The following is a 26,412-nucleotide window of genomic DNA, read 5'->3' as shown; positions in this document are numbered from 1 at the left end:
CCAGCAGCTAAGGAAGCTCAACCATGTGGCAGCCAGGAGACCCCAAGACGTACCACAAGGGCCACTTTCATCATGTTGGGGGGTGGAAATGGGGAGTTGAGGGAGACACACACGCTGAGAACCACCCTGTCGGGAGGGCTGATGGTAATAAGAAAGAAAGAGAACATGGAGAAATGGAGGCAGGCCTCGGCAGGGGGGCAGGAGGTGATAAGTGGGAGAACCTGTGCCCATACTCAGCCCCTGAGGGAGGAAGCTGGGCAGGGAGGGAGGCACTTCTGTCGGTGGAGGGAGTGCCCTAGGCGGCAGAAGGTACTGGGCTGGCTCTGGGAGGCCAGGAAGGGTACCCAGGAGGTCAGCTGAGAGAGGGACGGACAGAGGCTGAAGGGTGTTCAGTGAGGCACAGAGTTCACGTGCCAACAATGAGGGCCTGGTGGTGACACAGGACTGGGAGCTAGAGAGACAGTGGAGAGGGCTCCAGCTGGCCACTTTGGAGAGGAGGATGTGAATCAAACCACAAACCTCATTAGAAGATCCTTGCTAGGAATTCTGGCCCAGGAGGGGAAATGGTTCTAAAGAGTTAGGAACACGGCTAAGAGTTTCCTCTGGGCTCAGGTTTGCAGCCCTGTCCCCGAAATCTTTCAATCCCCTCTCCCCCAATACCAATAGGGTCCATCTGCACACGGAGAGCTTCCACCAGAGAATTCCCACCCCCACACACACTCCCTGAACATCACTGCCGAACTCCGGGGCCAGCACAGCCCACATCTGTTTCTTGCTTTTGGTGACGCCCCCAGCAGAGCACCACATGCAGAGAGGCATGTGACAAGCAGATGAGAGAGACACTAACCCAGAGGTTAGAAAAACCTGTAACTTTCCCCCTCGCTGACCACAGGGTCAATCAACTCTCCCAGAATAAGTGCTTCACTGTTCGTGGTTCTGAGCAGGATAAACTCCAGAGTAAAGTGAACATGACCTAAACCTACTTTAACAGAGAGTACACAGATGTCCAAACAGGTCTCTGAGCCCCAAGAAACAAAGGGTACAGAGCATGCTGGGGAGCCTGGCTCCTAGGGAGCTGCAAATGACCCTTGTCCTTCCTCAAGAGCAGTGGGGGGTACAAATGGGGACAGGGCCATAGGAAGCGCCTGGGAAGGGGTCCTGCACAGGGCTGGACACGGGGGGCAGAGCAGGTGGCCCTGGGTGATGGGCGGCTGCCAGTCCCTGAGCAATCAAGATTCTAGCTTTGGTCGTAGGCTGGAAAGTTGGACAGACACTTGGAGCCATCAGCTCAGAGGACAGACCACCGCACCCCAGAGGAGCCAGTGGCCTAAAAGGCTGTGATTATGGCAAGTGCAGAGCAGCCTTCGGGGTCCACTAATCACCTGGTGCCGTGCCAGTCTTCTCCTCGCCCTCTATGCCCCCCACCCCATGTCTTCAAGCCCGTTCCCCTCCTGCACACACTGGTGGAATGGGCGACAGAGGGCCAGCCGTGCTGTGTGCGATCTGGTTAGCAGGGGCTCTGAGGCGTGCACAGGTGGTCTTCGGGAACCCAGGACCCCCTAAGATGGTTTTGAGCTTTCTCTGTGTGCGAAGAAGTACATTTCCCTGCAGGGAGGGTTTATAGCTCTGCTTAGATTTGCAGAGGGGCGGAGACCCAAAGGAGGATAAAAAGTTGTTTTAGGGGACTAAGAGGTGCCACGGAGCAAGTAGCAAGGGCTGGGCTGGGCTCTGGTGGCTGTGGGTGAAGCCACCAGGCAGACCTGGACCTGGCAGCTGGGTTTCCCAGTCACATCCCCAGGATGGACTCGTCCTGCTTCTTTCTCCCCCTTCATCTGCACAGGGTGGCAGGCTGAGGTCTGTATCCATGGGGGCTCATCTCTGTGGACTGTTCCCCCAAATCTCCAAATGAGAAGGGAGTATTCATTCCAACTTCAACCAAGTACTACAGAGACTCATGAGGGCCAGAGGTGGGCATCTTGAGGTTTCCCTCCTCTCTGGAATGAGGTGGCCAAGGCTGACTTCGGAAAACCAGAAGCAAACAGTACCAGCACACTGCGCTGATTCAGCCTTGGGCAGGGGCCAGCGCACTTCCCAGCTGCCCCTCCTGGGGCCTGGGGGCCGCCCAGTGCACCTGCACACGAGGACCAGCTGCCCAAACAGATTGGCCAAGGGGTTCCCAGAAGCTCAAAGAATGTGCAGGCACGCTGAGCCCTGCAGGGTGGGATGGGAAGAGATATATGGAAAAGGAAGCAAAAGTGTGTGGGTCTGGGATGAAAAAAGCTGTATTCTGAGAATTTCAAAGCATGTGCCATCCCTGAGGCCATTGGGCCACTGAGCTAGGCCAAACCTAGCTGGTCTGTGGTACTGCTGCCCAATGACCACAGACTGTCTAAACACTTCCAGATGTCCTTGAGGGGCGTGCAGGGGACAGCAAGTGCAGTTGGGACAAAATAAAGTGAAAGATCATCTCTTGGGAAAGAGAGGCTATAAATTACAATTATGACTTCCCACCCAGAAGGAGGGAGAAACCCCAGGGATGAGGACTGAGGGCAGACGATGGTGTTGCCCTTCCTGAGAGGCGGCCTCACCCAGTCAAGGAGGCTGAGAAGCATGGACACTCCCTGCATGGAGTCTGGACTCCTTGCTGCAGCCCAGCTCCCACCATCTCCCCTTCCCAAGGTCCAAATGCCATGGGATGGAAACAGGACCAAAATAACCTCAGCCCATGAAATGTGCTCAGCTGTCTCCAGGCCCGGGGCTCCTATTAACTCCAAGTGGTGACGCAGGCAGTCCCTTGGGCTTAGGCCCACCCTTGTCATTGCACAACTCCAGGGGACACCATTCATGGTGCAGACTACATATGAATGACCTCCTCCTTAGGCCAGGGAAGCTGTGCACCACAGCCTTACAGGCTAATGGGCGGTCACATCCTGGGGTGGCCAGTGACTCTACAACCAGCTCTCCCAGCCTCCAGAAAAGTAGCCCCATCCCTCAGGGGGAGGGATGGTCTCTGATCCCAGGAGCACCTGCAGCCCCCACCGTGGCCCCCTCTGTCACATTTCCCCATCAGATCAGGACTCGGAGGGTAAGGGCAGGGTCGTTTTCAGAAGCCCCAGCGGAAGCACTGTGCTGACACAGGCTGCATAAGGTCCGCCTGCTCTGGACGAGCGCCTCCTCCTCGCATCTAATTCACTTCATATAATTAAGAAAAATTCACTATGTAGTGGCCAGAGTGGGGGAAGCAAGTTACAAAACAGTATATCCTATATTATACTCATTTTGGTTTTAAATGATTAGAAGGACATATAGAAATGTCATAGAATTAAGGGTGATTTTAGTTTCTCCATTATACTTTTTTCCTAATTTTCCAGACCGTGTTCAAGAGCTGTGTGTGGCTTTTATGATCAGAGAGAGAGGGCTACGAAAGCAATAAAGATTTTTTTTCCCCTCAGAGAAACACTGAATAGAAGGCTCTGTGAGCCTGCCAGGTTTTACAAAGACTGAGGGGAAAAGTTGAGATGGGCTGGTGTCTGCCAGTGAGGACCTGCTCCTTGAGGCTCTCGTAAACCCCACACGTAGAGACCAAGAAACCATCTCCAGCTCTGTTATCTCAGGAGTGAAAACCTGAGGCCCAGAGGGCATGAGGCTGATAAGGCTGGCCTAAGGTCAGTTAGCCAGGGGCTAGTGGCTAAGCTGAGTCTGAACCCAGCCCCTTGACCCACAGGCAGAGGACATGGATATTTCCCGCCTCTGCTTCCCTCTCTGTGCCAGTTCCGCCCCCCCCATCTCTCTCTCTCTCTCTCTCTCTCTCTCTCTCTCTCTCTCTCACACACACACACACACAGTGCCCTTCTGCGTCCCACCACCTGCCCATAGGACAAACTATTTGGACCGTGGGGTGGGGAGGATACCAACATCCCCAGGGAGGCCACCATTGTCTCCCTCACCCCAAGTGGCTCAAGGGACACGTGACTCCAAATGCACTGGGCTTAGGAAGACTGGGAACTTCAGTCTCTGCATCAGCACACAACCAAGGCAAATGTGTGCGCCCACACAGAAACCCATGTTCCCACCACCTGAAACCTCCCCCCACCAACACACAGTGCGCCAACACCGTTGTCCCAAGAGGTGGAAAGGACCATGGGGTTTGGGAGTGGGACAGGCCTTAGTTCAAACCGGTTCACTCAGAACTCAGCTCTGTGGCCATGGGCATGTTATTCCTTTTCTCCAAGTCCTCATGTAAAATGAGGACAAGGACATTAACTCCTAGGGGTGTGGTGTCACATGAGAACGAGATAACATGTACAAAGTGCCCATTTAGACTGGCCCGGCCAGGTGCTCACGAACTGGCAGCTATTGTTATCACAAGCAGGGGCCCTCTGCAGACCAGTGCCAGACTCTAATTGCCCACCTCCATCCCAGCTTCCTCTCCACCCCCAGGTGCTGAGGACCCTCACAGACTACATACAACAACAAATTTTTAAATGGTAACGTTTTAAATCTGTTTTCTTAACTTAAAAAAAGTTGTTTTTTTTTTTTTTTTCGGGGAGTCTGGGTAGTTCAGTAGGTTAAACATCTGATTTCGGCTCAGGTCATGATCGAGTCCCGCGTCAGGCTCCGTGCTGACAGCTCGGAGACTGGAGCCTCTTTCGGATTCTGGGTCTCCCTCTTTCTCTGCCCCTCCCCTGCTCACACTCTGTCTTTCTCTCTCTTTCAAAAAAAAAAAGAATAAAACATTTTTAAAAATTAAAAAAATTTTTTCATTCACTTAACTCAATTTGATTCAAAATTTTTTTTCTTATCCAAATACAAAATAATAAAAAGATACTGCCTCTAATCCTACCACCTTAATAAATTGACTACTTTCATGTTCCCTTCTGGGGATCTGATGGTTTTTGAATAAAAAGAATGCGTATTTACAGAGGTACCTCATCCTTCCATAGTACAACTGAGAACCCAGAAATAAGCAAAAAGGCACCCCTATGGGACAAAACAGGCGTCACTTAGACACTATGCACTCACATTCCTGAACTTTACCCATAAGTGATAATCTCAGGTTATCACTAAGTACCTGATAACTGTTAGTTTCCACAAATTCTAATAATATAGTTGCCAAGCTCGTGCAGTTTAGAAATAGCAAATTAGAAGTGGAGGTGGGGTGGGGGTGGGAGAGGTGAAGAACTGCCTGGGCAGGCACTGTGATAACTTTGAGAAGTGACAAGTGACAGTCTATTAACGATGAAGAAGACGCAAAGTGATTTTTTTAAAGCATGCTTAAGTTATCCAAAAGATCCAGCAGCGGGGGCTATCTAGTGCAGGAGCAAACATCCCTCCCCCCGACCTGGCCTGCCCTGTTCTGCAGCAGAACATGATAATATACTCACAGGATGGCCCAAATCACCCAGAAAAGGTTATATCAGGGACTTCTTAAGGAGGTGGACAAAGTGCATATTTTAGGAAGATAGCATTAAAAAGTTATAATGATAAATGTTGGCATAAATTTTTAATTATCTGGGAAAAGGCCACACAGAATGGCGTGCTCCCTAAGGGTTCTGGGGGGCAGAGGGGTTACTGTGCAAACTTCATTTTTTTGTTTTGTAAGCGAAAATTGTCCTCTGCACTTTACCAACTTTCCCTGGGCTATGTGTGATGAGCAGAAGGGCTCCCCGCTCTCAAGGACATAGACTTCTCTCCACTCAGAAGGCCAATCAGGCCCGTACCCGGCGTCCAGACAGAAACCTCAGTCCCAGCGTCTCCTGGGCCAAACACGTGACAAATAGGCCACCCAGGACATGCAATGCCCCCCAACGGGTCTCCACTGTGGCCCCAGTACATACCCATGCTCCAACTCCTGGCTCCTTTCTCCCAAACACACACACCTATCTTCATGCTGCCTGGCCTCGTTTGCTCCTGGCGCTCCCTCAGTATGCCTCCTAGCACAGTGCCCGCTACCTCTCTCCGTTTCAAAACCCCATTCTGCCTGTTGAAATCTTCTTCACCTGGCAGGCCCCGCCTGGGGCTTCCCGTGAGCACCTCTCCATCCTGTATTGAGAACAGCTGTCCGCACACCTGCCTCCCCCACTCCGCTCAACGGTAAGCTGTGTGCAGACGAGAACGGGCCTGTGTGGTCCCTTAGTGGGCATTTGATAAACTTGCTGGATTTGAAAACCTGTGTCCAGGCCACAGCAGACCGGGGACTGCTTTCTAGAGCACACACAAGCGTGCACGCTTGTGCTGTGGGCACACTCCTATGCATGCTTCACCCTTCCCACCACTTTGGGGAAACTCACGTACAATGTGATCTCCCAGAATTAGGAAGGAAACAAGGAGGTCCAGCTGGGAAGGAATTCCCCCTTGCCCAACAAGGATTTTATGCTAATGTTTTTCTCCATAAACTCTAAAAAATAGAAGGACTAAATTTGTCTCTGTCCTGGTGTTCCTGAGAATGGGTGGAACTAGGTGGAAGGGAAAGGGGCCCTGCCAACAATTTCCTCTGTGCCTTGCCTCACTGACTTTTTCCTTACTCTACGTTGTGGCACAGAGGAGGGTGAAGCACAGAAACATCCAGAATCCCTAGGTCCTTCTTTTCTCGCAGGAGTCTCCCCTGTCCTCAAAGACTGCCGTGGAAAGGAATGGCTGACTCATCCATTCCAACACTTAATCTTCAGATCTGGAAGTTCTTCCTCACGTCTAGCTTAAATCCCTCCTGTTCTGATTGAAGGATCTTCTTCCCCACTCCCAATCACTTTTCCCGTCTGATCTTAAGCGAAGTGGGCTTTTTCCAGCCAGAGGGGAAAGGGAGGAAGAAAAGGGCTTAAACCGGTGCTGGCTCAAGCTTTGTTTTATTTTAGGGATAAAACAGTGAAGGGGACTGTGTGGGGGAGACGCAGGACCAGCAGTGCACCTGGCTCGAGAGGCTTCTGGGAAGAGTGAAGAGAGGACAGGAAGAGAGTAAGAAGGGAAATTTGAGAGTTAACTCTCCTGTGGCCAAGTCCAGCCAGCTGCTGGGCACTGACAAAGCTGCTCACAGGGGCTTGGGATTCAAGCACCCCCTTGTCTGGGGTGCCCCATCCCCTCGGCCCTGCAGTACCTAAGCAGCCATAGGCTGCCCTCCTCCTCAGAGTACCCACTGCCGTGGCAACCAGCTCTCCCAGCACCTCGCCAGCAAGGCCCCCAGGTGACCTCTAACAAAGCCCAGGGCTTTCTCCAAAGCCAAGGGCTCCACCAAGCCTTGGGCTGAGACACACCACCCAGCTACAGAGTGACGGAGAGGCTGGAGTACACCCTGATTCGGGCCTGTTGTCCAGGCCTTTGCACGGGTCTCGGGCGGGGGCGGGGGGGGTCTGCCTTGGTCCCAGGGCTGAGATGATACAGGGACACTGGAAGGTGCTCACTTCTTGAGATTCTGCAAGGATGAGTCAGTCCCTTATCACCTCAGCTCCACATCCCAGGCCAGGCTCCCCTCGTCTACACCATCAAGCTCACGGCCACCACCACCGGGATAATCTTCTTCAAATACTATTTTTATCCAATCACTTTTCAGTGCCTCAAATAGCTTGCTCTGGCTTATCAGATCTCATCTAAACCTTTATGGTATTTACGCCCCCACACACTCCAAATTCAACCCTAGGTCCTCACCACTGCAGTCATGCCAGTCTGCTCTGTACCAACATTTCCTGTTCTGCCCTTTTCTCTGCTCGTGCCATTATCCCTCCTGAAGGTCTTTGCCTCCTGGTTCACATTCACCTCCACAACAGGCCACGCTGTAGTCTGTCACTGTAACTACTTGCAACCGCCATGATGTTACTGTGAATGACCATCAGACTGTGGGCTCCAAGTTTATAACTTCAAGGCCAACTCCTCAAGGGGATAACTTTCTCTCTCATTGGGCTGCGTGACTGGGACCTCCCAGAAGACCCACAATGCAGCTTCCTCCATCAGACTAGGCACTCCCTAGGGACCAACAGCACAGTGTTCCCCCCCCCCCCCGAAAAGAATTCTCCAGGCACAGGGCTGGGGGCGCTATCTCTAAGTCTCACGCCTCACGCAGGGCCCTAGTCCCTCATTGGCTTCTCCATACCATAGCTGTGGCTTCTAAGGCAAGTTGAAGGATTTGAAGTCCAGGGCAGGGCTATCTGCTGGAACTTTCTGCAACACTGGAAATGTTCTGTAGCTGAGCAGTTCAAAATAGTGGCACTGGTTGCATGTAGCTACTGGACATTTGAAATGTGACTAGTCTCAAATGAGATCTACTGTAAGCATCATAGAGATACCAGATTTCAAAGACTCAGTCAAGATATAAAATATCTCACTGATGATTTGTTTTTTATACTGGCTGCATGTTAAAATGATAATCCTTTGCATATTTGGGGTGAGATAAAATACAGTGCTAAAAATAAACTTACCTGTTTGTTCTCATTGTTTTAAATGTGGTTACACTAGAAAATTTTTAAAGTATACACGTGGCTCACATTATGTTTCTATTGGACGGGCCAGTCTAGAGAGCTTTGGGTATATCCATCGGCTTGTATCTTTGAGTTAAAATAGTCCCTCTTTGACCTCTGAAGGATGTAATGAGTGTCGCTTCTGCATTGTCTTCATATGTCCCCTTTTATTCCCCTCCCTATTGCTTATTGTAGTAAAAACCGCATAACATGAAATTTACCCTCGTAACAAATGTTTAAGTCTACAGTGCAGGATTACTAACTTCATGCACATTGTTGTACAGCATCACTTTTCTTAGTCTTATTTTATCTTGATGAACGCCTCTCTGGTAGACGCCTTCAATGTTCTGTGGAACAAAATGTCATTACAAATTAGTGACTTAACTCAGACCTCAATGCCCTAATGCTGCATCTCCCATCCTGGGAGCGCTTTAAGGAATAACCACAATCAAAACAGCACATTTCCTTTATATCGTGCCTTACTGTATCATGGTGCTTTCGGCACGAGCTAGTTCACATACCGACCCTGCGAAGCAAGCAGGCCAGTCACTAATATTAACAGGTAAGAGAACACAAGTCGGCAGAGGGGGTGGGGCAGAGGAGGGTGAAGTGAAGCGTGCAAAGGCCGTGCCAGGACGAGACCCAAACTCTTAACACACAAACACTCCCCATTGTGCACATGCACACATGCAGGCAGGGCAGTGGATGTGGTTCAGAAGCAACTGAGTTCTGTCTATGATATCTTTGCCCCTACAGAGAGGCTGGGACACAGCTCAAAACATGACAACGTTATTAAAGCAGAAGTAGGTGGTAAGATAGTTCATAGCCTGGGCCTGGGTTCCAGAATCACCTCTGCTGCCCAGGAGCCGTGCATCCTTTCACATCCGTGTGCTTCGGTTTCCTCGTCTGTAACATAAGCAGCTGGATGCTTCGAGATGCAGCCGGATAGGCACCGCTTACCCAGCTAGCGGGAATGCGAACCAGCTCGATCCTTTTGTACAGCAATTTGGCAATATGTGTCAAGAGCCTTATAAATGTTCAAACTCTGACCCAGTAATTCCACTTCTGAGAATCCCAAGAAAATCAACCTAAATAAGGAAAAAGCTTTATGTGCAAGGACCTTCATCTCAGCACTACTTATAACACTAAAATACTGGAAATGAGCTAATGTCTAATAATAGGAGAATGGCTAAACTACGTATGGTAAATCCACTTAGTGAAGTTATACAGTTACATAAAAGAACAAAAGCATCAAGCAAAAGCATGCTCTCGGCTATGTGAAAACTGCAGGATACAAAAAGGCTAGTACTATATAAAAGTTTTGCACGCCTTTGGATGCGCTCACATACATATTCACAAAACTCGAAAGATAATGCCACAATGCCAATAGTGGCTGTTTAGAGTGATGGGACTCTACGCGCGCCTGGGTGGCTCAGTCGGTTAAGCGTCCAACTTCAGCTCAGGTCATGATCTCACAGTCTGTAAGTTCGAGCCCCGTGTTGGGCTCTGTGCTGACAGCTCAGAGCCTGGAGCCTGCTTCAGATTCCGTGTCTCCCTCTCTCTCTGCCCCTCCCCTGCTTATGCTCTGTCTCAAAAATAAATAAAGACATCAAAAAAATTTTAGAGTGATGGGACTCTGCATGCATATGCTTTTTTTCTACTTTTTGAAATTTCCAAATGTGCATAAATAATTTTGGAGAAAATGTATATAACGAGGATCCTGATTTGAAGTTCCCCAACATCACTTATGGCTCAAGCAGGTCTGGAGGGGTCAGAGAGATGGTAAAAGGGACACTGATGCTAAGGCCAGGCCCATGGCTGGGTTGGTCAGGGAAATGCCAAGCACATGAGGACTCCTCCGCAGGAAAAGCAAAATCCTAGGAGACCAGGGACGAATATAATTCACATAGAGGTGGGGAATGACCATGCCACTGCCCCATCCCTCTAATTAAAAAAAAAAAAAAATTGGAGCTTTTGCACTTAGGATAAAAATAAGCATACGTGTGACCACCATATATACATATATCCTAGAGCCTATGATTTTCAACCTGTGTTCACTGGAGCCCAGTTAGTGTCTGCGATCTAAGTGGGGAAGGTGGGAATGGCAGGGGAGACCACCTAAATGACTATTAACTGGCCCAGGGACACCTATGTAAGGTGTCACTGAGCAAATGGTGGAAAGATCGAGGTGACTGTTCTTGCAGGGTGGGGAAAAAAGCCAGGATCAGCCTGAGTCCTGACCTCAGAGGACCATAGTTAGGGAGAGTGTTCAAAGAGGACACTAGTCATGCCTACAGTACTTTCTTTTGGGCAAAGAACATGAACTTATGTTATATTTATTATATAATCAAAGACTGGCAATGAAAAGAAAAACAAAACCATTAAAGCATTTCTCCATACTGATGTGATGGACAGTGAAATCAAAGGGTCTCTTTACCAGTACCTTCACATCTTGCAGAGTCTTGAGTAGCACAAACAGCACAGATTTAGAGCCAGAAAGACCTGGGTTTGAATCATGACTCCACCACCTATGGCATGCGGGACCTGAGTCCAGTTTCCTTATCTGTGAGATGGGGATCTCACAGATAACATCACCTAATGTAATAACATCACCTAACATAACCACTCTGAGAAAAGTTCCAGCGTGTTCTTGAGTGGCTTAGCACAGTGAGCCATCGGGGCTCACCTCCATCTTCCTGAGGATGCCAGCTTCTCCCTCCCATCACTGCCACACCACTGCCAGACGTATGAACGAACCACATCAATCAAAAGCTCCCAAAGGGCTTCTGCTGACCATGAGATTAAGAACAAACCCCTGAGCCAGCCTTTCCCAGCCCTCCAGGGGCCTCTCCTCACACAATGCCCCTCAGAACGCTGGGTCCCTCCTTCCTCTCTGTCACTGTCTATCTCTTCTGCTTTCAATCCCATCTCTCTTTTGAATCCATACCCGTCCACAGTCCCTCTTCCATGAGGTCTTCTCTGACCCCTCCAGCCAGAAGGGAATCCTCTCTCTCTTACCACCTCCCTTACATGCTGCTTTGATGACAGTCAGCTGTATGAAGGTGTTCATACTCCCAAGTAAGCAAACATTTCAAGTTTGGTTAGTTTATGAGGACACGATTCTTCCCTCGAAGAATCTGGAATCTGGTGAGGAAAAACAGAGATATGCCCACCCAAGAAACACTGAAGAAGACAGAACAGCTGATTGCAAAGTACCAGCAAAGGGGCACAATCAGCACGGTGTCTGACTCACAACCTTGCCTGGGCCAAGCTCAGGGATGCTGCCTGCAGGCTTTGGACAGGGACTTTCAAATGCAGCATGAATGCTGGTTAACAAGCATCACCCACGCACCCTGGTGCTGAGAACACAAGACCCAAACAAAGACAGTTCCCCCTTCCCATTGCTTCCAATCTTGGACAAACACTGTCTCAGACACAGGGTATGGACGTGATTATCCTTGAGCTGCTGGCCAGTTCAGAGCATCAAGCAGAGGGCCTCCTGGTACCTCTGGCCTTGCCTCACCAGCCCCACCCAGGACTTCCTGCCCTGGCGTAGCCAGTGAGATGGGGCCAGAAGGCGGGTGGTTGGCCCATGTCCCTGCCTGTGTTCGGGGCCTGGTTCCTGCCTTGTCCCTTCTCTCCAGCTGCGTTCTGGAGAGAAGAATGTGCACTATGCCCAGAACAAACACTCACACAGGCCTCCTGGGTGGGAAGGCAGCTCAGGAAAAGAAATGGGAACCTTCATCCCCTGCCCCCCTCCCATCAGACCAGGGCTCCTGGCAGCTCTGTGGGCTATGTGTATGTGCCCCCAGAGCCACTCTGACTTCAACAACAGGGGATTTTCAAATCAGATGGAACATGGTGAGAAAGTCACAAAACCAGGGCTCACTACCCCGGCACCCTTGAAGGAGTCAAGCTGAGCACAGACAAGTCTGAGCATGATTCCCCTTGGCCGCAAGGGAAGATGGCTGACACACATATTTCTGTCTTATTCCATCTTTTCATGTCCTATCTTCAATCGGCTCCCAAGAGAAGCCCGGTCAGAATGCGCTGGTAAATGTATTAATTAACTTTGGGGTTTGAGCCCCTAACTCTGGCCTCAGAGCCTCAGTTTGCCTACACAGCACAGACAGAAGTTGACAGACCCTCCCTGCCTCTAGGGTGCTTCTGGGACAACACAGAGATGCCAGGGGGAGAGCAGTGGGAAGCGAGCATGCTAGAACCGCCAGGAAGGGTTTCCCATCACTGCGGCTGCTGTTTGGCAGGAGCAGCCCCTGAAAGCAGAGCAGCTCAGTGAAGGCCTGTAAGCCAACCAGTGCAGGCTCCCCAGGCCTGTCTTCTTGGCTGCTGTGGCCCTGATTCTGCAGCCAAAAGACCTGGTGACCACAGCAGCCCCACCCCTGCACGCTCCTCCCTCAGGCCCTTGGGGAAGCTCTGAGTGCCAGAGCTGACAGAGAGGGACAGGCAGACATAAGTCAACTCAGACTGTAGTCTGTCCACCTTCCAAGTCCTCCTTATCCAGACACAGAGTCCATGCAGGCAGAGAAGCTGAACTCCAACTGTTCTTCCCTTCAGGATCAGAGAAAGCTGAGCACAAAGCACCAGGAGGACCCAGCTGAAAACCAGGTCCTTGACGTTCCCCACCATATCTATCATGTCTTTTTATTTTTCTGTTTTTCAGATGCTTTGACATCTTGCAGTCCAGTCAATTCCTAAAGAGAGCAAATGACTTGCCTCTCACCTGCCTGCAGACCTTTTATATGCAAACCAACCAATCCAGGGCCCAAACTGCCAATCACCTCCTTTATCAAGCTTTTATGCACCCACACTCCACACCGTTACTCCCCTGCCCTAATCACCCCAGGGACAGGCACCAGGCCAGGGAGAGTCCCTACACCCAAAGCCCGCTGAAATTATTCAAACGAGCCCATCCCAAGCCTGCTTACTCTGCCTCGCCCATTCCTTCCCACAGAAATCCCAATAAAAGCTCTCGTCCACGAATCCCCCTCACTCTGTCTCTTGACCCACCACAGTGCTTCCGCACATGGCGCCCCCTCCTAGGGAAACTGTGAGGAACAACTGATCTCAATGGCAATTGGCCTCACCACACCTGGGGAATAATAATACCTACATTTTAAAACACTCAAAACAAGAGTTCTCCAGTCAGTTACAGAGATAATAACTGTCAGGTACCACTGACCAGCAAAGTGGTGTTTTCATTTGAGTTGGAGGCAGCAAAGAGGGGAGGAAAGGGATTTTTCCTCCTGAAATCGTGCTCTTGAGACTCAGGGTTGTTCCCTTTCCATTTCTCCTGTGATCACTCAAATGGCACAATGGTTTAATGAGCACTGACTGCTGTAAAGATGGGAGGGACAAGGACACTCGGGGGACATGGGGTTGAGCAAGCCAACATTCCCACCACTCCACCCAGCTGGGCTCCTTATAAGGCTCTGGACAGTCTCCAGGCCCTCTCCACCCCTGCCCCATGCCAGCTCCTCTCGGGGACACACGGTCACCCTCAGCCAGCCTGTCACTCACACACCCGCCCTGCAAGCCAGGCCATAGCTATTACTCCTGTTTCTCAGGAAATACAGGACCTTTTCCATCTGGGCACCAGGTCACCCCTTGGTATTGGATCAAAATTCCTCAATTTGAAACCATTCACATCCAGGCTTGGGGACATCTTTGGAGTTCAGCCACCACATTTCCCTGAACTGCCTGCTCCTCTGTTCCAGGAATGTGACACCCCCTCCCTGCCAGGCTTCCTCATCCAGCTCTGCCCACGAGATCCCTCCAGGCCACATACCCAGGCTCAACCCTGACCACCAACTCTAGACACCCTCCCACTCTCCCACTGTCCCAAGCAGTCCCCCATGTATAAACTCCTCTCCAAGGGGTGCCTGGGTGGCTCAGGTGGTTAAGTGTCCTACTTCAGCTCATGTCATGATCTTGCAGTTCGTGAGTTCGAGGCCCGCATCTGGCTTTGTGCTGACAGCTCAGAGCCTGGAACCTGCTTCAGATTCTGTGTCTCCCTCTCTCTCTGCCCCTCCCCTACTCTCTCTCTCTCAAAAATGAATAAACTAAAAAAAAAAACCCACTATAAACTCCTCTCCTAGACCCCTCTCTTCTCAAACATTAGCACCCAACATTGGCCCTTAGGTTTCTCTGGTCACCAACAACATGAGGCTGGACAGACAAAATGTGCTACAGCCATGTGACTGAATATTATTCAGCCATAAAAAGGAACGACATACTAATAAATGCTACAACATGGATGAGTCTCAAAGACATTATGCTGAATAAAAAGAAGCCAGACACAAAAAGACACACATTACATGATTCCATTTATATGAAATATCCAGAATAGAGAAGTCCATAGAGACAGAAAGCAGACTAGTGGTTGCCCAGGGCCTGGGGGGAGGGGAGAATTAGGAATGACTACTACCGGTTTTGAGGTTTGGTGACCAGAAATGTTTGGGACGAGACAGAGGTGGTGGTCGCACAGCACTGTAAATGTACTAAATGCTACTGAATTAATGCATGTGGAAATGGTTAGCTTTGTGTTATGCAAATTTCACCTCAATTAAAAAAATCAGATTGGATAATCCATCAATGATGTACGGTGGGCGCATAGAAATGTAAGAGGTGGCCTGGGATAGCGTTAAAAGCGCTGGACCCACAGTGACAATTCTAAACACCAATTCAGTCCTCTGTGCTTGGGAAACATTAAGCAAACCATGGAACATCACCTCCATGGGATGTTCTACGGCAGGAGTACAATCATAGTATGCGCCTTCAGTGCCACTATGAGAATTAGAGGAGATAATGCAGGGACGGCCCACAAGAGACACTCATTTGTACACTCAGCAGGAAAATTAGTATACAAATTGTTAAGTTTAAAAATTCCAACAGACACAAAGTCCTAGCTATACAGGCTACGTTTACACACACACAAATGTAGCCCTGCAGGTATAGGAAAGACCTGGAAAACTAGCTGGTGTTCTAAGCTTACAGAATTTCTTTCTATAAAATGGTCTATACAGACAGTATATAATAAGAGCCCAAGAAGCCAGGTTCTAGTTCCGGCTCTGCCCCTAACCGGCCTGGGAGACTTCGGTGAAACCTCTCGCCAGCTGGATCTCAATTTCCTGGTTTTGAGAATGGCTTAACTGTGACAATGGCCCAGCTGAATCAGACCCACTTGGGCCCTAGTTCCTCCACGTGCCAGGGGCTGTGCGAGGTGCCATGGGGCACCCCCCACCCCCGACCCTGTTAGTGAGAGTGACTCCCAGTCCTCAGGGAGTGTGAGCAGCACTATAAACCCAGGAAGAATGAGAAAAAAGAGGACAGATGGCCCAGCACACACAGTTCTCAGTGTGGCCACAGGGGAAGGTGTCCTTAGAGCCAGGGCGTTAAGGCAGGATGTGGCTTTCTCAGGTGGAGAGGACAAGCTCCAGACCACAGACCTGTCCAAGCAGCAAGGCTGGACGAAGGAAGAGGCACTACAAATTCTCACTCGATTGTCTAGCAAGACGGCTCTCAGGGAGGGATCCCCACACCAGTGGCAGCAGTGGCACCTGGGAACTGGCTAGAAGTGCAAATTCTTGGGCCCCATCCCAACCTTCTGATTCAGAAACCCCAGGGGTGGGGCCAGCAAGCCAGAGCACCTGCTTCCTTCACAGAGGCCCCAAAGGAAGAGTATGAAAACTGCCCCTGAAAGAGGCCTTCGGGGACCCACCCTGCCCACCCTCTAGGCCCCAGCCGGCAGAGCTAACAAAGTGTCCTGTGCTCAGAGGGGCTAATCTAGCATGTGGATAGAGATGAACTTTCCCTGTCTTCACCAGCCCACCGGCCCAGGAAAGGCAAACACCTAAAGCGAACAGAGCCTAAATAAATCTGCCTGCTGCTGCTGCTGCCGCCCCAGCTTTTTCCACACCCATTTCCCCTGCCCTGGAACCTGTGCTTCCCAGCCAGTGGCCCCCGCCCTGAGGTCCCCAGACAGCAGGAGTCCATGGGGCTGCACCGTACTCTCCCCACACAGCTGGGATCCCATCAGCCCAGCAGGAGGCCCCCATCCACCCCCAGTGCACCCTCCAGCGTTGAATGGATGAAGGAGGGAGGGATGAGGGCTAGAACACAGCTCATCACTCTTAAGCGTGGCAGAGCGATGAGGAGTTTCCTTTCTAGAACTCTCCAGGAAACAGCTCACAAAGACTCCCTCCAGGGAAGCTTCGCCCCTGAGGCAGTTCACCTCCCTTCCTCCTCCTCCTGGAGGGAGCACCCCCACCTCCCAGGTGTCAGGGGATGGCAGGGGCCAATCGCCTGGCCACTCCCTGCACCCAGTCAGTCTGGCTTTGGAATCACACTTCCACCTCTTGCTAGCTTGGGTGACCTTTGAGATTCGGGTTTTCTGGGAAAGCAGGATAGCGATACCCTCCTTAGAGGGCTGCAGTTGAGGATGAAATCAGAGGACATAACACATAAAGTACACACAGGAAGGGCTCAATAATGGAAGCTCTGATATTCAGCATCACTATCACACCCATCCTTTATTCAAACTCCTGCAGTGGCCAATCATCGCCCACCGGGTAAAGCCCAAATTCCTTAGCACTAGCCATTCTGGCTCCCACTCATCTCCAAATCAGCAGCAACAGGAAGACGTCCTTGATTTGTCAAATATGCCTTCCAACTACCAAGCCTGACCTCCACGACCCTCCCAGTCTATCTGTCAGAAGCTCTCCTTGTCTGCCCTGTGGCCCCCTCTCCAGACTCCCAGCGATCTGCCCAGGCCTCCAGGTGACAAGCGCCTGCACTGCAGAAGGCCTGTTGTCCATCATGGGTTCCCTCACAGAGGGCTGAGCAAGTCCAAGAGGAAAACAGATGCTTGGAAAACTGAATGGAATTCTTCCAGGTTCAGAAGAGGAAGCAGAGCCTGAAATCAGCAGAGAGCAAGTGGATGCCGGCTGACCCTCTCCCATTACTGTCCTAGCAGTCAGTCGTGCTTGGGGCCTGGCCTGGGCACTTGGAGCGGGGGGGTGTCACATTCTGAGAGGCTGTGTCCTCAGAGTTCCCAGTCTGAGAGAGAAATCTCCAGAGACAACAGATGCTGACGCAACTCCGAGGGGACAGAGGACAAAGGCCTGAGCTTGGCCCAGGATCTCAGCTCCTGCCTGCTCTCCTTAGCCTGCCTCCCATCCCTGGACCGAGACCCATCCTCTAGACATGCTCCAAGCCCTTGCTCCCACAGAATAAGAGCCCAGCACTACAAGCTCAGCCCAGGTCTTAAAAGTGAAGCAGGGCGGGGGTTTTAAATCTGCTCCTGAAGTCACCCTCTGGAGGCCAGGGCAGGCCGGGGACCCAGGCCTCCAGGCTCTGGCACACACACCTAAGAATGGTGTAACCTAATGGGGCAGCTGGGCTGACATGTCAATACAGGTGAGTGGGTCAATGCAGGGCTTTCTGCCTGTGTTGACTGCACAACAGAGTCCCAGGTGGACAGACTGCAGCCTTTATCACCCTTCTCCAAACACAGTCCAGTTCCTGTCCCCACACCCTGTGGGCCCACTTACCAAACCCACCCAAAGAGAATGTCCCACCTTCTGGACCATGCCCTCTTCCTGCAGGCAGAGCTTCAGAACCCCAGGTCCCTGCCCCTGTGTCCAGGAGTTCAGAACATCTGCCTCCCCCTCTAGAAGGTGCCAGTAAGGCTCCCATTCCCACAAAATCTTCACTCACATAGGGGAGGACCAGAAGAGACAGAAGGAAAGAAGGAGGCTAGCCTTCAGGGAAACTTCTTGGCCAAAAGGGGAATGTCATGGCAGGAGAGAAACATCTTCCATCATGGGCCTTACTGGGGCCCAGCCCGGGTGCCCTGTCTTAGTTCAGATTCCTGCCACCAGACTGCCCTTAGAGAAAGCATTCTCCCCACTAGGAAATAGGGGAGATGGGAGAGATAAGAACAGAGTGACAGAGAAAGAATCCAATAGGACTGTCCCCATGTGTCTCCCTCTAGCTCTGAGTAAATGTCAGATAATGCAACCACAACGTCCTCCAAAAGTCCAGGCACTCCTCAAACTGCGATTCCCAAAGGGGCCAGGCCTCATTCTTCGGGTGACACGTTAAGGGTATTAGGACAGCAATTCCAGTGCTGGTGGCAGAGAGTCTAAGAGAAGGTAAAAACAAAATCCCGAGAGGGATGTGCTTGAAGGTTGGTGGGCTCAGTGGGGAGGTCCAGCACAGAAGGAATCTGGGCCCCCATGGAGGACAGATTATCAGTTGGTTATCTGTTATGTGGAAGGCTCTGAAAACCACCTCCTCCACACCCGCTCATTTCCTATCTCTGCTCTTCGGCTTTACCACAAAAAAACATCTGGAGAAGTAGCAACATCTGGACCCTTCCTCAGGCTAAAAACAAAACAAAACAAAACAAAACAAAACAAAACAAAACAAAACAAAAAGGGCAGTCCTGGTTATTGCTCGTTTGATGAGTGCCCTAAATAGCCCTGTCCGTGAACACGCCTGTCATGATGGCCAGGGCCTTCTCTCACAGGGTTATAGACACCCAGCATGGCCCCACAGGGCAGGCCTCACAGCCCAGGCTTGGACTTTGTTTCCTGGCTAAATTGAGATTTGTAAGAAGTAACAGAGGCCCTGGAGACATCGTCAGCAGTAGAAGCAATCACAGGCAACACAACACAGGCTCATCCAGGAGACGAAGAGCCTTTCTCTCCTGCTCTGTTTTCCCATTTTCATCTTGGAAATGCTGCTGGTTTGCAGGAGAGGAGCTACAGACCCTGCCAGGCTGTTTGCTTAAGTAGTGTTTTCTTAAGTAGTGACCTTTCTGAAGGTAAGCACTGAGTTTGCCTAAAACACAAAACACTTCCCCGAACCCTAATCTCAGGCAGGCAGGAGCACTTCCCGTCCCTGACGAGATCTCTGAGCTCAGGCCCATGGGTGGGCTGGGGCCCAAGGAAGGATGTCCATTTCTGGGAGGCCTCTGATCTCAGCCTGAGGAGGGAGGGAGATGTTCCCTCCCAGACAGAATTTCTGGAGTCGAACCATAGAAAAATGCACTTGGGGAGGGCCTCCCCTGAGAAACCTGAGGCCTAAAGTGGGTCGAGACCTGCAGTGTATCCACTACACCCCACCCACATCCTAAACCAGTGTGGCTTTCACCAGAGAGGACAAATGATTACACAGCCTCCAGAGACTCGGGGCGGCAGGGCCACCGCAGGAAGCTGATCTGCCTGACCTTACTGTCAGTCTAACCTAAATCCCTCTGGCTGCAACTTGAGGCATTTCATGTTCTATCTTCAGAAAAGACAAAGCGAGGCAGTGGTTCACTTTCCCTTTGATTTGTTCAACAAGCATTTGTCGAACCTGATGGCACTGAGTCCAAGACACGAAAGCCCCGGTGTCTGCCTTGAAGGAGTATACAGCAGCAAAGATTGCGGGGGACCAAGTACGGGGCAGGTTGTGCCGTGGACAGAGCAATGCCTGGGAGTCATGTTCCAGTCTCACTGTGGACTGGGTGCCCCTGGGCAGGTCACTTCACCTCTGTGCACTTAGCCTCATTCTCAGAGCTAAGGGAGTGACCTCAAAGGTGCCTGCCAGCTCCAATTCAAATAAAATGAAACTCAGGGGGGAAAGGAGAGAGGGATTGAAAAGGTGGTCTAGGTAGTATGTTGTGAGCTAAAGGCATATGAACTACTGGGGGACAGGGGCACCTGGGCGGCTCAGTCAGTTAAGCATCTGACTTCAGCTTAGGTCATGATCTCACAGTTTGTGAGTTCGAGCCCCGCACTGGCTCTTGCTGACAGCTCAGAGCCTGGAGCCTGTTTCGGATTCTGTGTCTCCCTCTCTCTCTGCTCCTCCCCTGCTCAGGCTCTCTCTCTCTCTCTCTCTCTCTCTCTCTCTCTCTCTCTCTCTCAAAAATAAATAAACATTAAAAAAAAAATTTAAACTACTGGGGGACCTACCTAGATGGGTGAGTGAAGAATGACTTTGTGGGGACACTGAACCTTCAAAGGCTTGTACCATATATCATCTATCCCCAGCCCTCTCCACTCCGCACAGATCTCACCCACTAGCTGGTGCCTCACCCCAGCCCCACCTCCACACTTACTGTGCAACTGTGTAAAATCTTCTTAACTTCTCTGAGCCTCATTTTTCTAATCTGTAAAATGAGGATGACAATAAATACATCATTGACACCCCAATGAAATAATATGGGAAATGCTCCTCAGAAACTGTACCAACAATGATTTGTTTTGTCAATGTTCCCTGTGTCCAGAAGTGATGCCAGGGGGACACGGGAGCTCCAAGTCAGGAGAGAGAAAAGGCAACATTTCTGAGTACCGGTTCTGAGCTAGGTGCTTGGCCTGACAACTCCTCTTTAAAGCCACCCTTCTGAGGACTTACAGATGAGGAAGCTGAGGTTCTGTGGAGCTAAGTGACCCTGCCTGCAGGCGCACAGGCAGTCAAGGCAGGAAACAGGATTTGGGTGCAAGGCTGTCTAACTCCAAAGCTACTACTACATCAGCCTCTAGGACCCCCCAGAGAGAAGAGCCCAGAGGTGAGCCACAGCAGGGACTGAAGCCCCTTCTAGTGACCGGGGAGGAGACCCACGGGTTCCTCCACAGTCCCCACTGGCCCTGGGGTCTGACAGGAACTGTTTATTCTAGACTGATATTTTCTGTAAACATGGCTTAGTGTGCCAAGAGAGCGAGAAATTCATTTGTTAGAGAGGAATGAGACAGAATCATTACACTTCCCGTGGCTCAGCTGGGGACGGGGAGACAGCGTGGAACCAGACTTGGACAAAGCCCGAGCCAGCCTCCCCACCACCACCCCCCCACCCGGCCCCACCCCAGCCGAGCACACCTCCATGCCAGGTGCCAGTGCACCTGTAGTCTCGTGGTCATGGTCAGAGCACTTCTCATCAGAACCCTGGGGAGGTCTTCATGGTGCAAGATAAAATGACCCAGATTCTTTCCAAGCTGGGCCATTTGTCCTCCCGGGGGTGACAGCGGCCCCTGGGAGGACTAATGAGCCACTCTTCAGCGTCTGGGGGACCATTTAGAAAATGATTACTTTTCCTGCGACCAGGGAGAGGGGGCAGCATGTCCCACAGAGCCTTCGTGGCTTTAGGGAGGAGCTCCAACCAGGGAGAATGCAGTTTAATTACAAAACCCAAGCCTCCAGGTATAACCTGGTGCACCTTCTTACTACACCGATCTTCTTTTTAAGTGCTCCTTTATTTTACCTTAACACCATACCCTTGGGAAGAAATCACAGTGAAGAAACAGCATCGAGGGCATTAGTGACTGACCCAGGAGGGCACAGAGGCAGAGGTCAAGTTCAGGTGCAGAGAGAGTGTGTGTGTGTGTGTGTGTGTGTGAGAGAGAGAGAGTGTGCACATGCACATGCCTGCTCCAGTGGGGAGGGGGAGAGAGAGAGGGAGAGAGAGAATCCCAAGCAGGCTCCGTGCTCAGCACAGATCCCAGCATGAGGCTCAGACTCAAAAACCGTGAGATCATGACCCAAGCTAAAGTCAAGAGTCGGACGCTCGACTGACTGAGCCACCCAGGCGCCCCTCTTTCTCTGGAACTTTCAGAACTAGAACATTTTGTCCAATTGAGTTGGGGAAGACACCAGGCTGCCCCACAGAGGGACAGCCTCACAGACCTCCCAAAGGCCTTCCCTGGCCCTGACCTGACGGGAGAGGAAGAAGCTCTAAGGTACAAGGGACACTCGGACTCTGACCCTCATCTGAGGTAAATGATGGAATGTGACAATTTGTTCACAGAAATTTGTAGAGACTTCAAGATTTTGAGCAAATTTCCTACAAGACAAGACTTTCACACCCACAGAGAGGGCACCCTGATACTGGGGAAGATACAAACCTACAACTGTCATTCGCAAACCCTCTATGTTATGGACTGAACATATCCTCCAAAATTGCTGGGCTAAAGCCCTAACCCCAGTGTGACTATATTTGGAGATGGGATCTTGGGAGGTAACTGAGATTAACGGAGGTCATAAGGGGGGGGGGGGTGCCTGGGTGGCTCAGTCGGTTAAGCATCTGGCTGTTGATTTTGGCACAGATCATGATCTCACGGTTCGTGGGATAAAGCCCTGCACTGGGCTCTGAGCTAACAGTGCAGAGCCTGCATGGGATTCTCTCTCTCAATCTCTCTCTCTCTCTCTCTCTCTCTCTGCCCCTCCCACTTGTGCTCTCTCTCTCTCTCTCAAATAAATAAATAAATAAATAATAAACATTAAAAAGTTAGAGGAGGTCATAAGGTGGGGCCCTCATCCAGTAAGGGCTGGTATTCTAAGTAGAGGAAGAGACACCAGAGTCTCCTCTCTCTCTCTCTCTCTCTCTCTCTCTCTCTCTCTCTCTCTCTCCCTCAAAAGCTCATGCGCAGAGGAAAGGCCATGTGAAAACCCAGCAAGAAGGCAGCCGTCTGCTAGCCAGGAAGGCAGTTCTCACCAGAAATTGCATCTGCTGGCACCTTGATCTTGGACTTCCAGCCGCTAGAACTGTGGCAAAATAGATGTCTGTTGTTTAAACCACCAAGTCTGTGGTATTTTGTTACGGCAGCCCAAACTGACTAATCCTTCCCCTCAGAGAGAGGAGAGCCAAGAGTGCACTGCAGCTCTGTCTGACCCAGTAAGTAGACAGAGGTGCTGCCTCAAGCACCTCTGACTGCCTAGCATCCCCAAAGGTACAGGGTTCCTCCCCCTTCCCCACCCCACACATGCCTTGACCTCCTTGCAGGAGGCAAGAAAAGCGCACAGAGTTAGCCTGTCCAGGGAAGAAAAGGAATCGTTACCAGTGAGAGGCCCCCACCCTCTCCTCCTCCGCCCCCTTCCTGGGCTCCTCAACAAGGCAGTGATGGAAACAATCGCCCCATGGCCAAAGCTGGTGAGCCCTCCTCTCTCACAGGCCCTTGACAGCCAGCCCCCCAGAGAGGACACTTCCTTAAGCCCTTGCACCTGCCACTCCCCAACTGAATAAATATTTGCAAGTGCTAGACACTGTACTTCTTTTTATTCAGGTGACAAATTGTTATTAATGTCCACCTGGCTGAGTGGCAGGGATGGACATGTAGCTCCTGACTTTGAAGAGGCCGGAAACCCACACATAGGAAAGAGGACAGTATCTCCATTCAGAAGACAGGTCTAAATCCCAATCCCTTAAGAAAGGGCTAAACCAGCCCTGACTAGCCCCGTGACTTTGGGTGGTCACCTCGCCTGCCTGGGCATCCATTCATGCCACTAAAAATAAGAATTGGATATGGCAGCTAACGTTCTTGCAACTTCTGACATTTCAGAAACCTACATAGTGAAGCACAGAAAACAATCTAAATGAAGTCTTTCCAGGTAAGACAGCTTGAGAGGCCAGAAATGTGCTGGATAAAGACTCAGAGTGGCTCTCCAGCACAGGAAGACCCTGGACCCAGCCATGGCTACCAACTCTTTTGTGGGCAAGGACACAGCCACTGAAGGAATCAGAGCAGGCTCAGCTCCCTTGGGAGCCCTGGCCACCACACCCCTTGGCAGGTCTGAGCTACAAAGCACCCGGGGCCCCAGGAGCTGAGACCCACCCTGGCCGCTCATCCTGAGACAGCAAATGGCACATGTTCACCCAAGGATCCCACATCACCACCATCCCAGGTTCCCCAGAGAGGGCTCTGCATCTCCCTAGCCCCATGATGATTCCTCTCATCACATCAGAGGCTCCAGTTCTGACCCCAAGCACACCGGCCCCCTCCCTCCACATGCCACAGCCACAGCCCACCCACCTCCCTTTGAATGGCAGCACTGTTCCTTTACCCTGGCTCATCTTCCATGCCTCCTCTTCCTCGCTTGCCAAATCTTCAATTGCCCAGAGAAATGTGTCTCCTTTCACCCTTTCTTCCCACTTCCACTGTGCTCCCCACTCGCCTCCCAGACCTGTTTCAGCCTCTTTCCAGGGCTGCATTCTCCCCAAACCACAAACTCTCCCTGTCCAACTCCCCTCTAAAGTACAGCCTGAACCATGCACTCTTGGCCTCAAAAGATCTCCTCTTACAGCGATATTACACAGACCTCCACCGCCAGCATCTGAGGCCGTAATGGGTTACATTTTCTGCCTTCTCTCCTACCTGCCCCAGGGAGGACTCTGCACTTGGATCACCAGGAAGACTCCGTGTGCCCAGACACACCCTGCACACTCCCGCTTCCAGGACTTTGCTTCTGCATTTCCCCCTGCAGCAATATCGGGGCTTCAGAGCCTCCTTCATGAAGGCCCCATGGGCTCACCCCGCCCCAACATCCCCAACTTTTCCTCCTCCCCAGGCCCGCTCCCCACTCCTGACTCTCAACCTGCACTTCTCCATGCTCCTTTATTTTATTCTCCCTAGATTTGTGTGCTTGCCTTAGCCACTACCCACCCCTCCATCCTGCACAAATGACAAGCTCCCAGTGGTGAGGCCAGCACCTTCCTCATCGCTGGATCCCCACATCCTGCAGACAGAGGCACTTAAGACCTATCTGTTCCCTCAAGTGACACTGAACAACCCGTTCTCTGAAGGGAGAAGACAGGGGCGGGCTGCCAAGGTGGGCCGTGGAGGGCCTTGGCGCTGGCTGCTGCATCGGAAGCCGGCATCACCCACTCCGGGGACAGGTCTCCTCTGTCCAGTGCAGCTTGATTGTACGTTTATGAGTCATGGTCACGAGGCCCACAGCAGCTTAATGAGGGACATTCTTTATACACACACTCACACACACGCACAGACATACAGATACATCCCAGATAGGCAAGCCATTTCCCGCCTAGAGAACAGATTTAAGTCCCCAGGAGACAGGCGGGGAGAGGGGCAGAGATGTTCAGGCCCAAATCTTACCTTGGCTTGCCCTCTCTGGGGATTTATGACCTCCCTTCTCCATTTTCTCCTGCCTGGAGCAGGGGTGAGGTGGGGAGTGCTCTAAGAAGCAGAGGAGAGAGGCAGGAAGACAGGGTGGGAAGTGAGGGGTGGGCTATTTGTGTCTCAGGCCCTATAAATGTTTCCAACTCTGTTCACCTGCAGGCCAAGAGCCTGGGCCATCTGATACAGATTCCAGGTACCAGAGGGCAGCCAAACCTGTCTTCTCAGTGCCAACCCCATTCTTCTCCCCTGAGGGTAGCAGGTAGCTCAGGGTGGCAGTGGGGGTCAGTGGGCCATACCCTCCTCAGACCCTGCATTCGTTTCCTGGGGCTCTGCTCTAACAAAGCACCACAAACTGAGGGCTCAACAACAGAAATTATTGTCTCATAGTCCTGAGCCCAGAAGTCCAAAATCAAGGTGTCAGCCCAGGGTTCCTCTGGACTATGAGGGAGAATCTCTTCCAGGCCTCCCTCCTAGCTTCAGGTAACCGTGGACATTCCTGGGCTTGTAGATGAAATTTTCTGTGTCTTCAGACCATCTTCCTCCAATGAATGTCTATCTCTTGGTCCAAATTTCCCCCCCCCCTTTTTTTTATAAGAAAACCAGTCATTGGATTAGGGTCCTCCCTAATGGCTTCATCTAACTTGACCTTATTTTCAAATAAGGTCATAGGTACTGAGTTAGAACTTCAACATCTTTTTGGAAAATACAACTCAACATAGAACCCACAGGTGGGAGCTGTTGAAGGTATTTTATTGTCCCTCCCAAAATAATAATAACTATAAAAGAACTGACCCTCATGGGCTTACCATGTGCCACATACTATCATTAGCATGGATAACACCACTATGAAGTTACTTTTATTATTTCTACTTTCTGATGAGAAGGCTGAGGCTCTGAGAGGTTAAGGAACTTACCCAAGATCTTACAGCTGATGCATGACAAAGCCAGAATTACAACCTAGGCAGTCCTTAGCCACTGCACATCCTGTGATGTGAGCATGTCACTGTGACACCGACTCCTAAATCCAGGGCCTGGGTGTGGTCCACACTGGC

The 26,412-nt window shown here is 51.1% G+C and overlaps 1 protein-coding gene across 2 annotated transcripts in view; it reads right to left on the bottom strand.

The window, feature by feature from the left end:
- ADCY5 (adenylate cyclase 5) overlaps positions 1-26,412 on the bottom strand; it is a 147,935-nt gene that overhangs the window by 99,178 nt on the left and 22,345 nt on the right. Inside the window, exon 1 of one of the 2 annotated variants that reach the window (XM_058731161.1) lies at positions 8,708-8,746. The exons of the other annotated variant lie outside the window; for it this stretch is intronic. Coding sequence (XP_058587144.1) covers positions 8,708-8,731 — 24 coding nt within the window. The 5' untranslated portion in view covers positions 8,732-8,746. Of the gene's footprint in view, positions 1-8,707; positions 8,747-26,412 lie in introns of those variants that run through there. 2 annotated transcript variants of the gene reach the window in all.

The sequence above is a fragment of the Neofelis nebulosa genome, chromosome 5, assembly GCF_028018385.1.
Source record: "Neofelis nebulosa isolate mNeoNeb1 chromosome 5, mNeoNeb1.pri, whole genome shotgun sequence".
Lineage (NCBI taxonomy): Eukaryota > Metazoa > Chordata > Mammalia > Carnivora > Felidae > Neofelis > Neofelis nebulosa.
The sequence above is the reverse complement of the archived record's forward strand: the minus strand, read 5'-3'. Positions and strand labels throughout refer to the sequence as shown.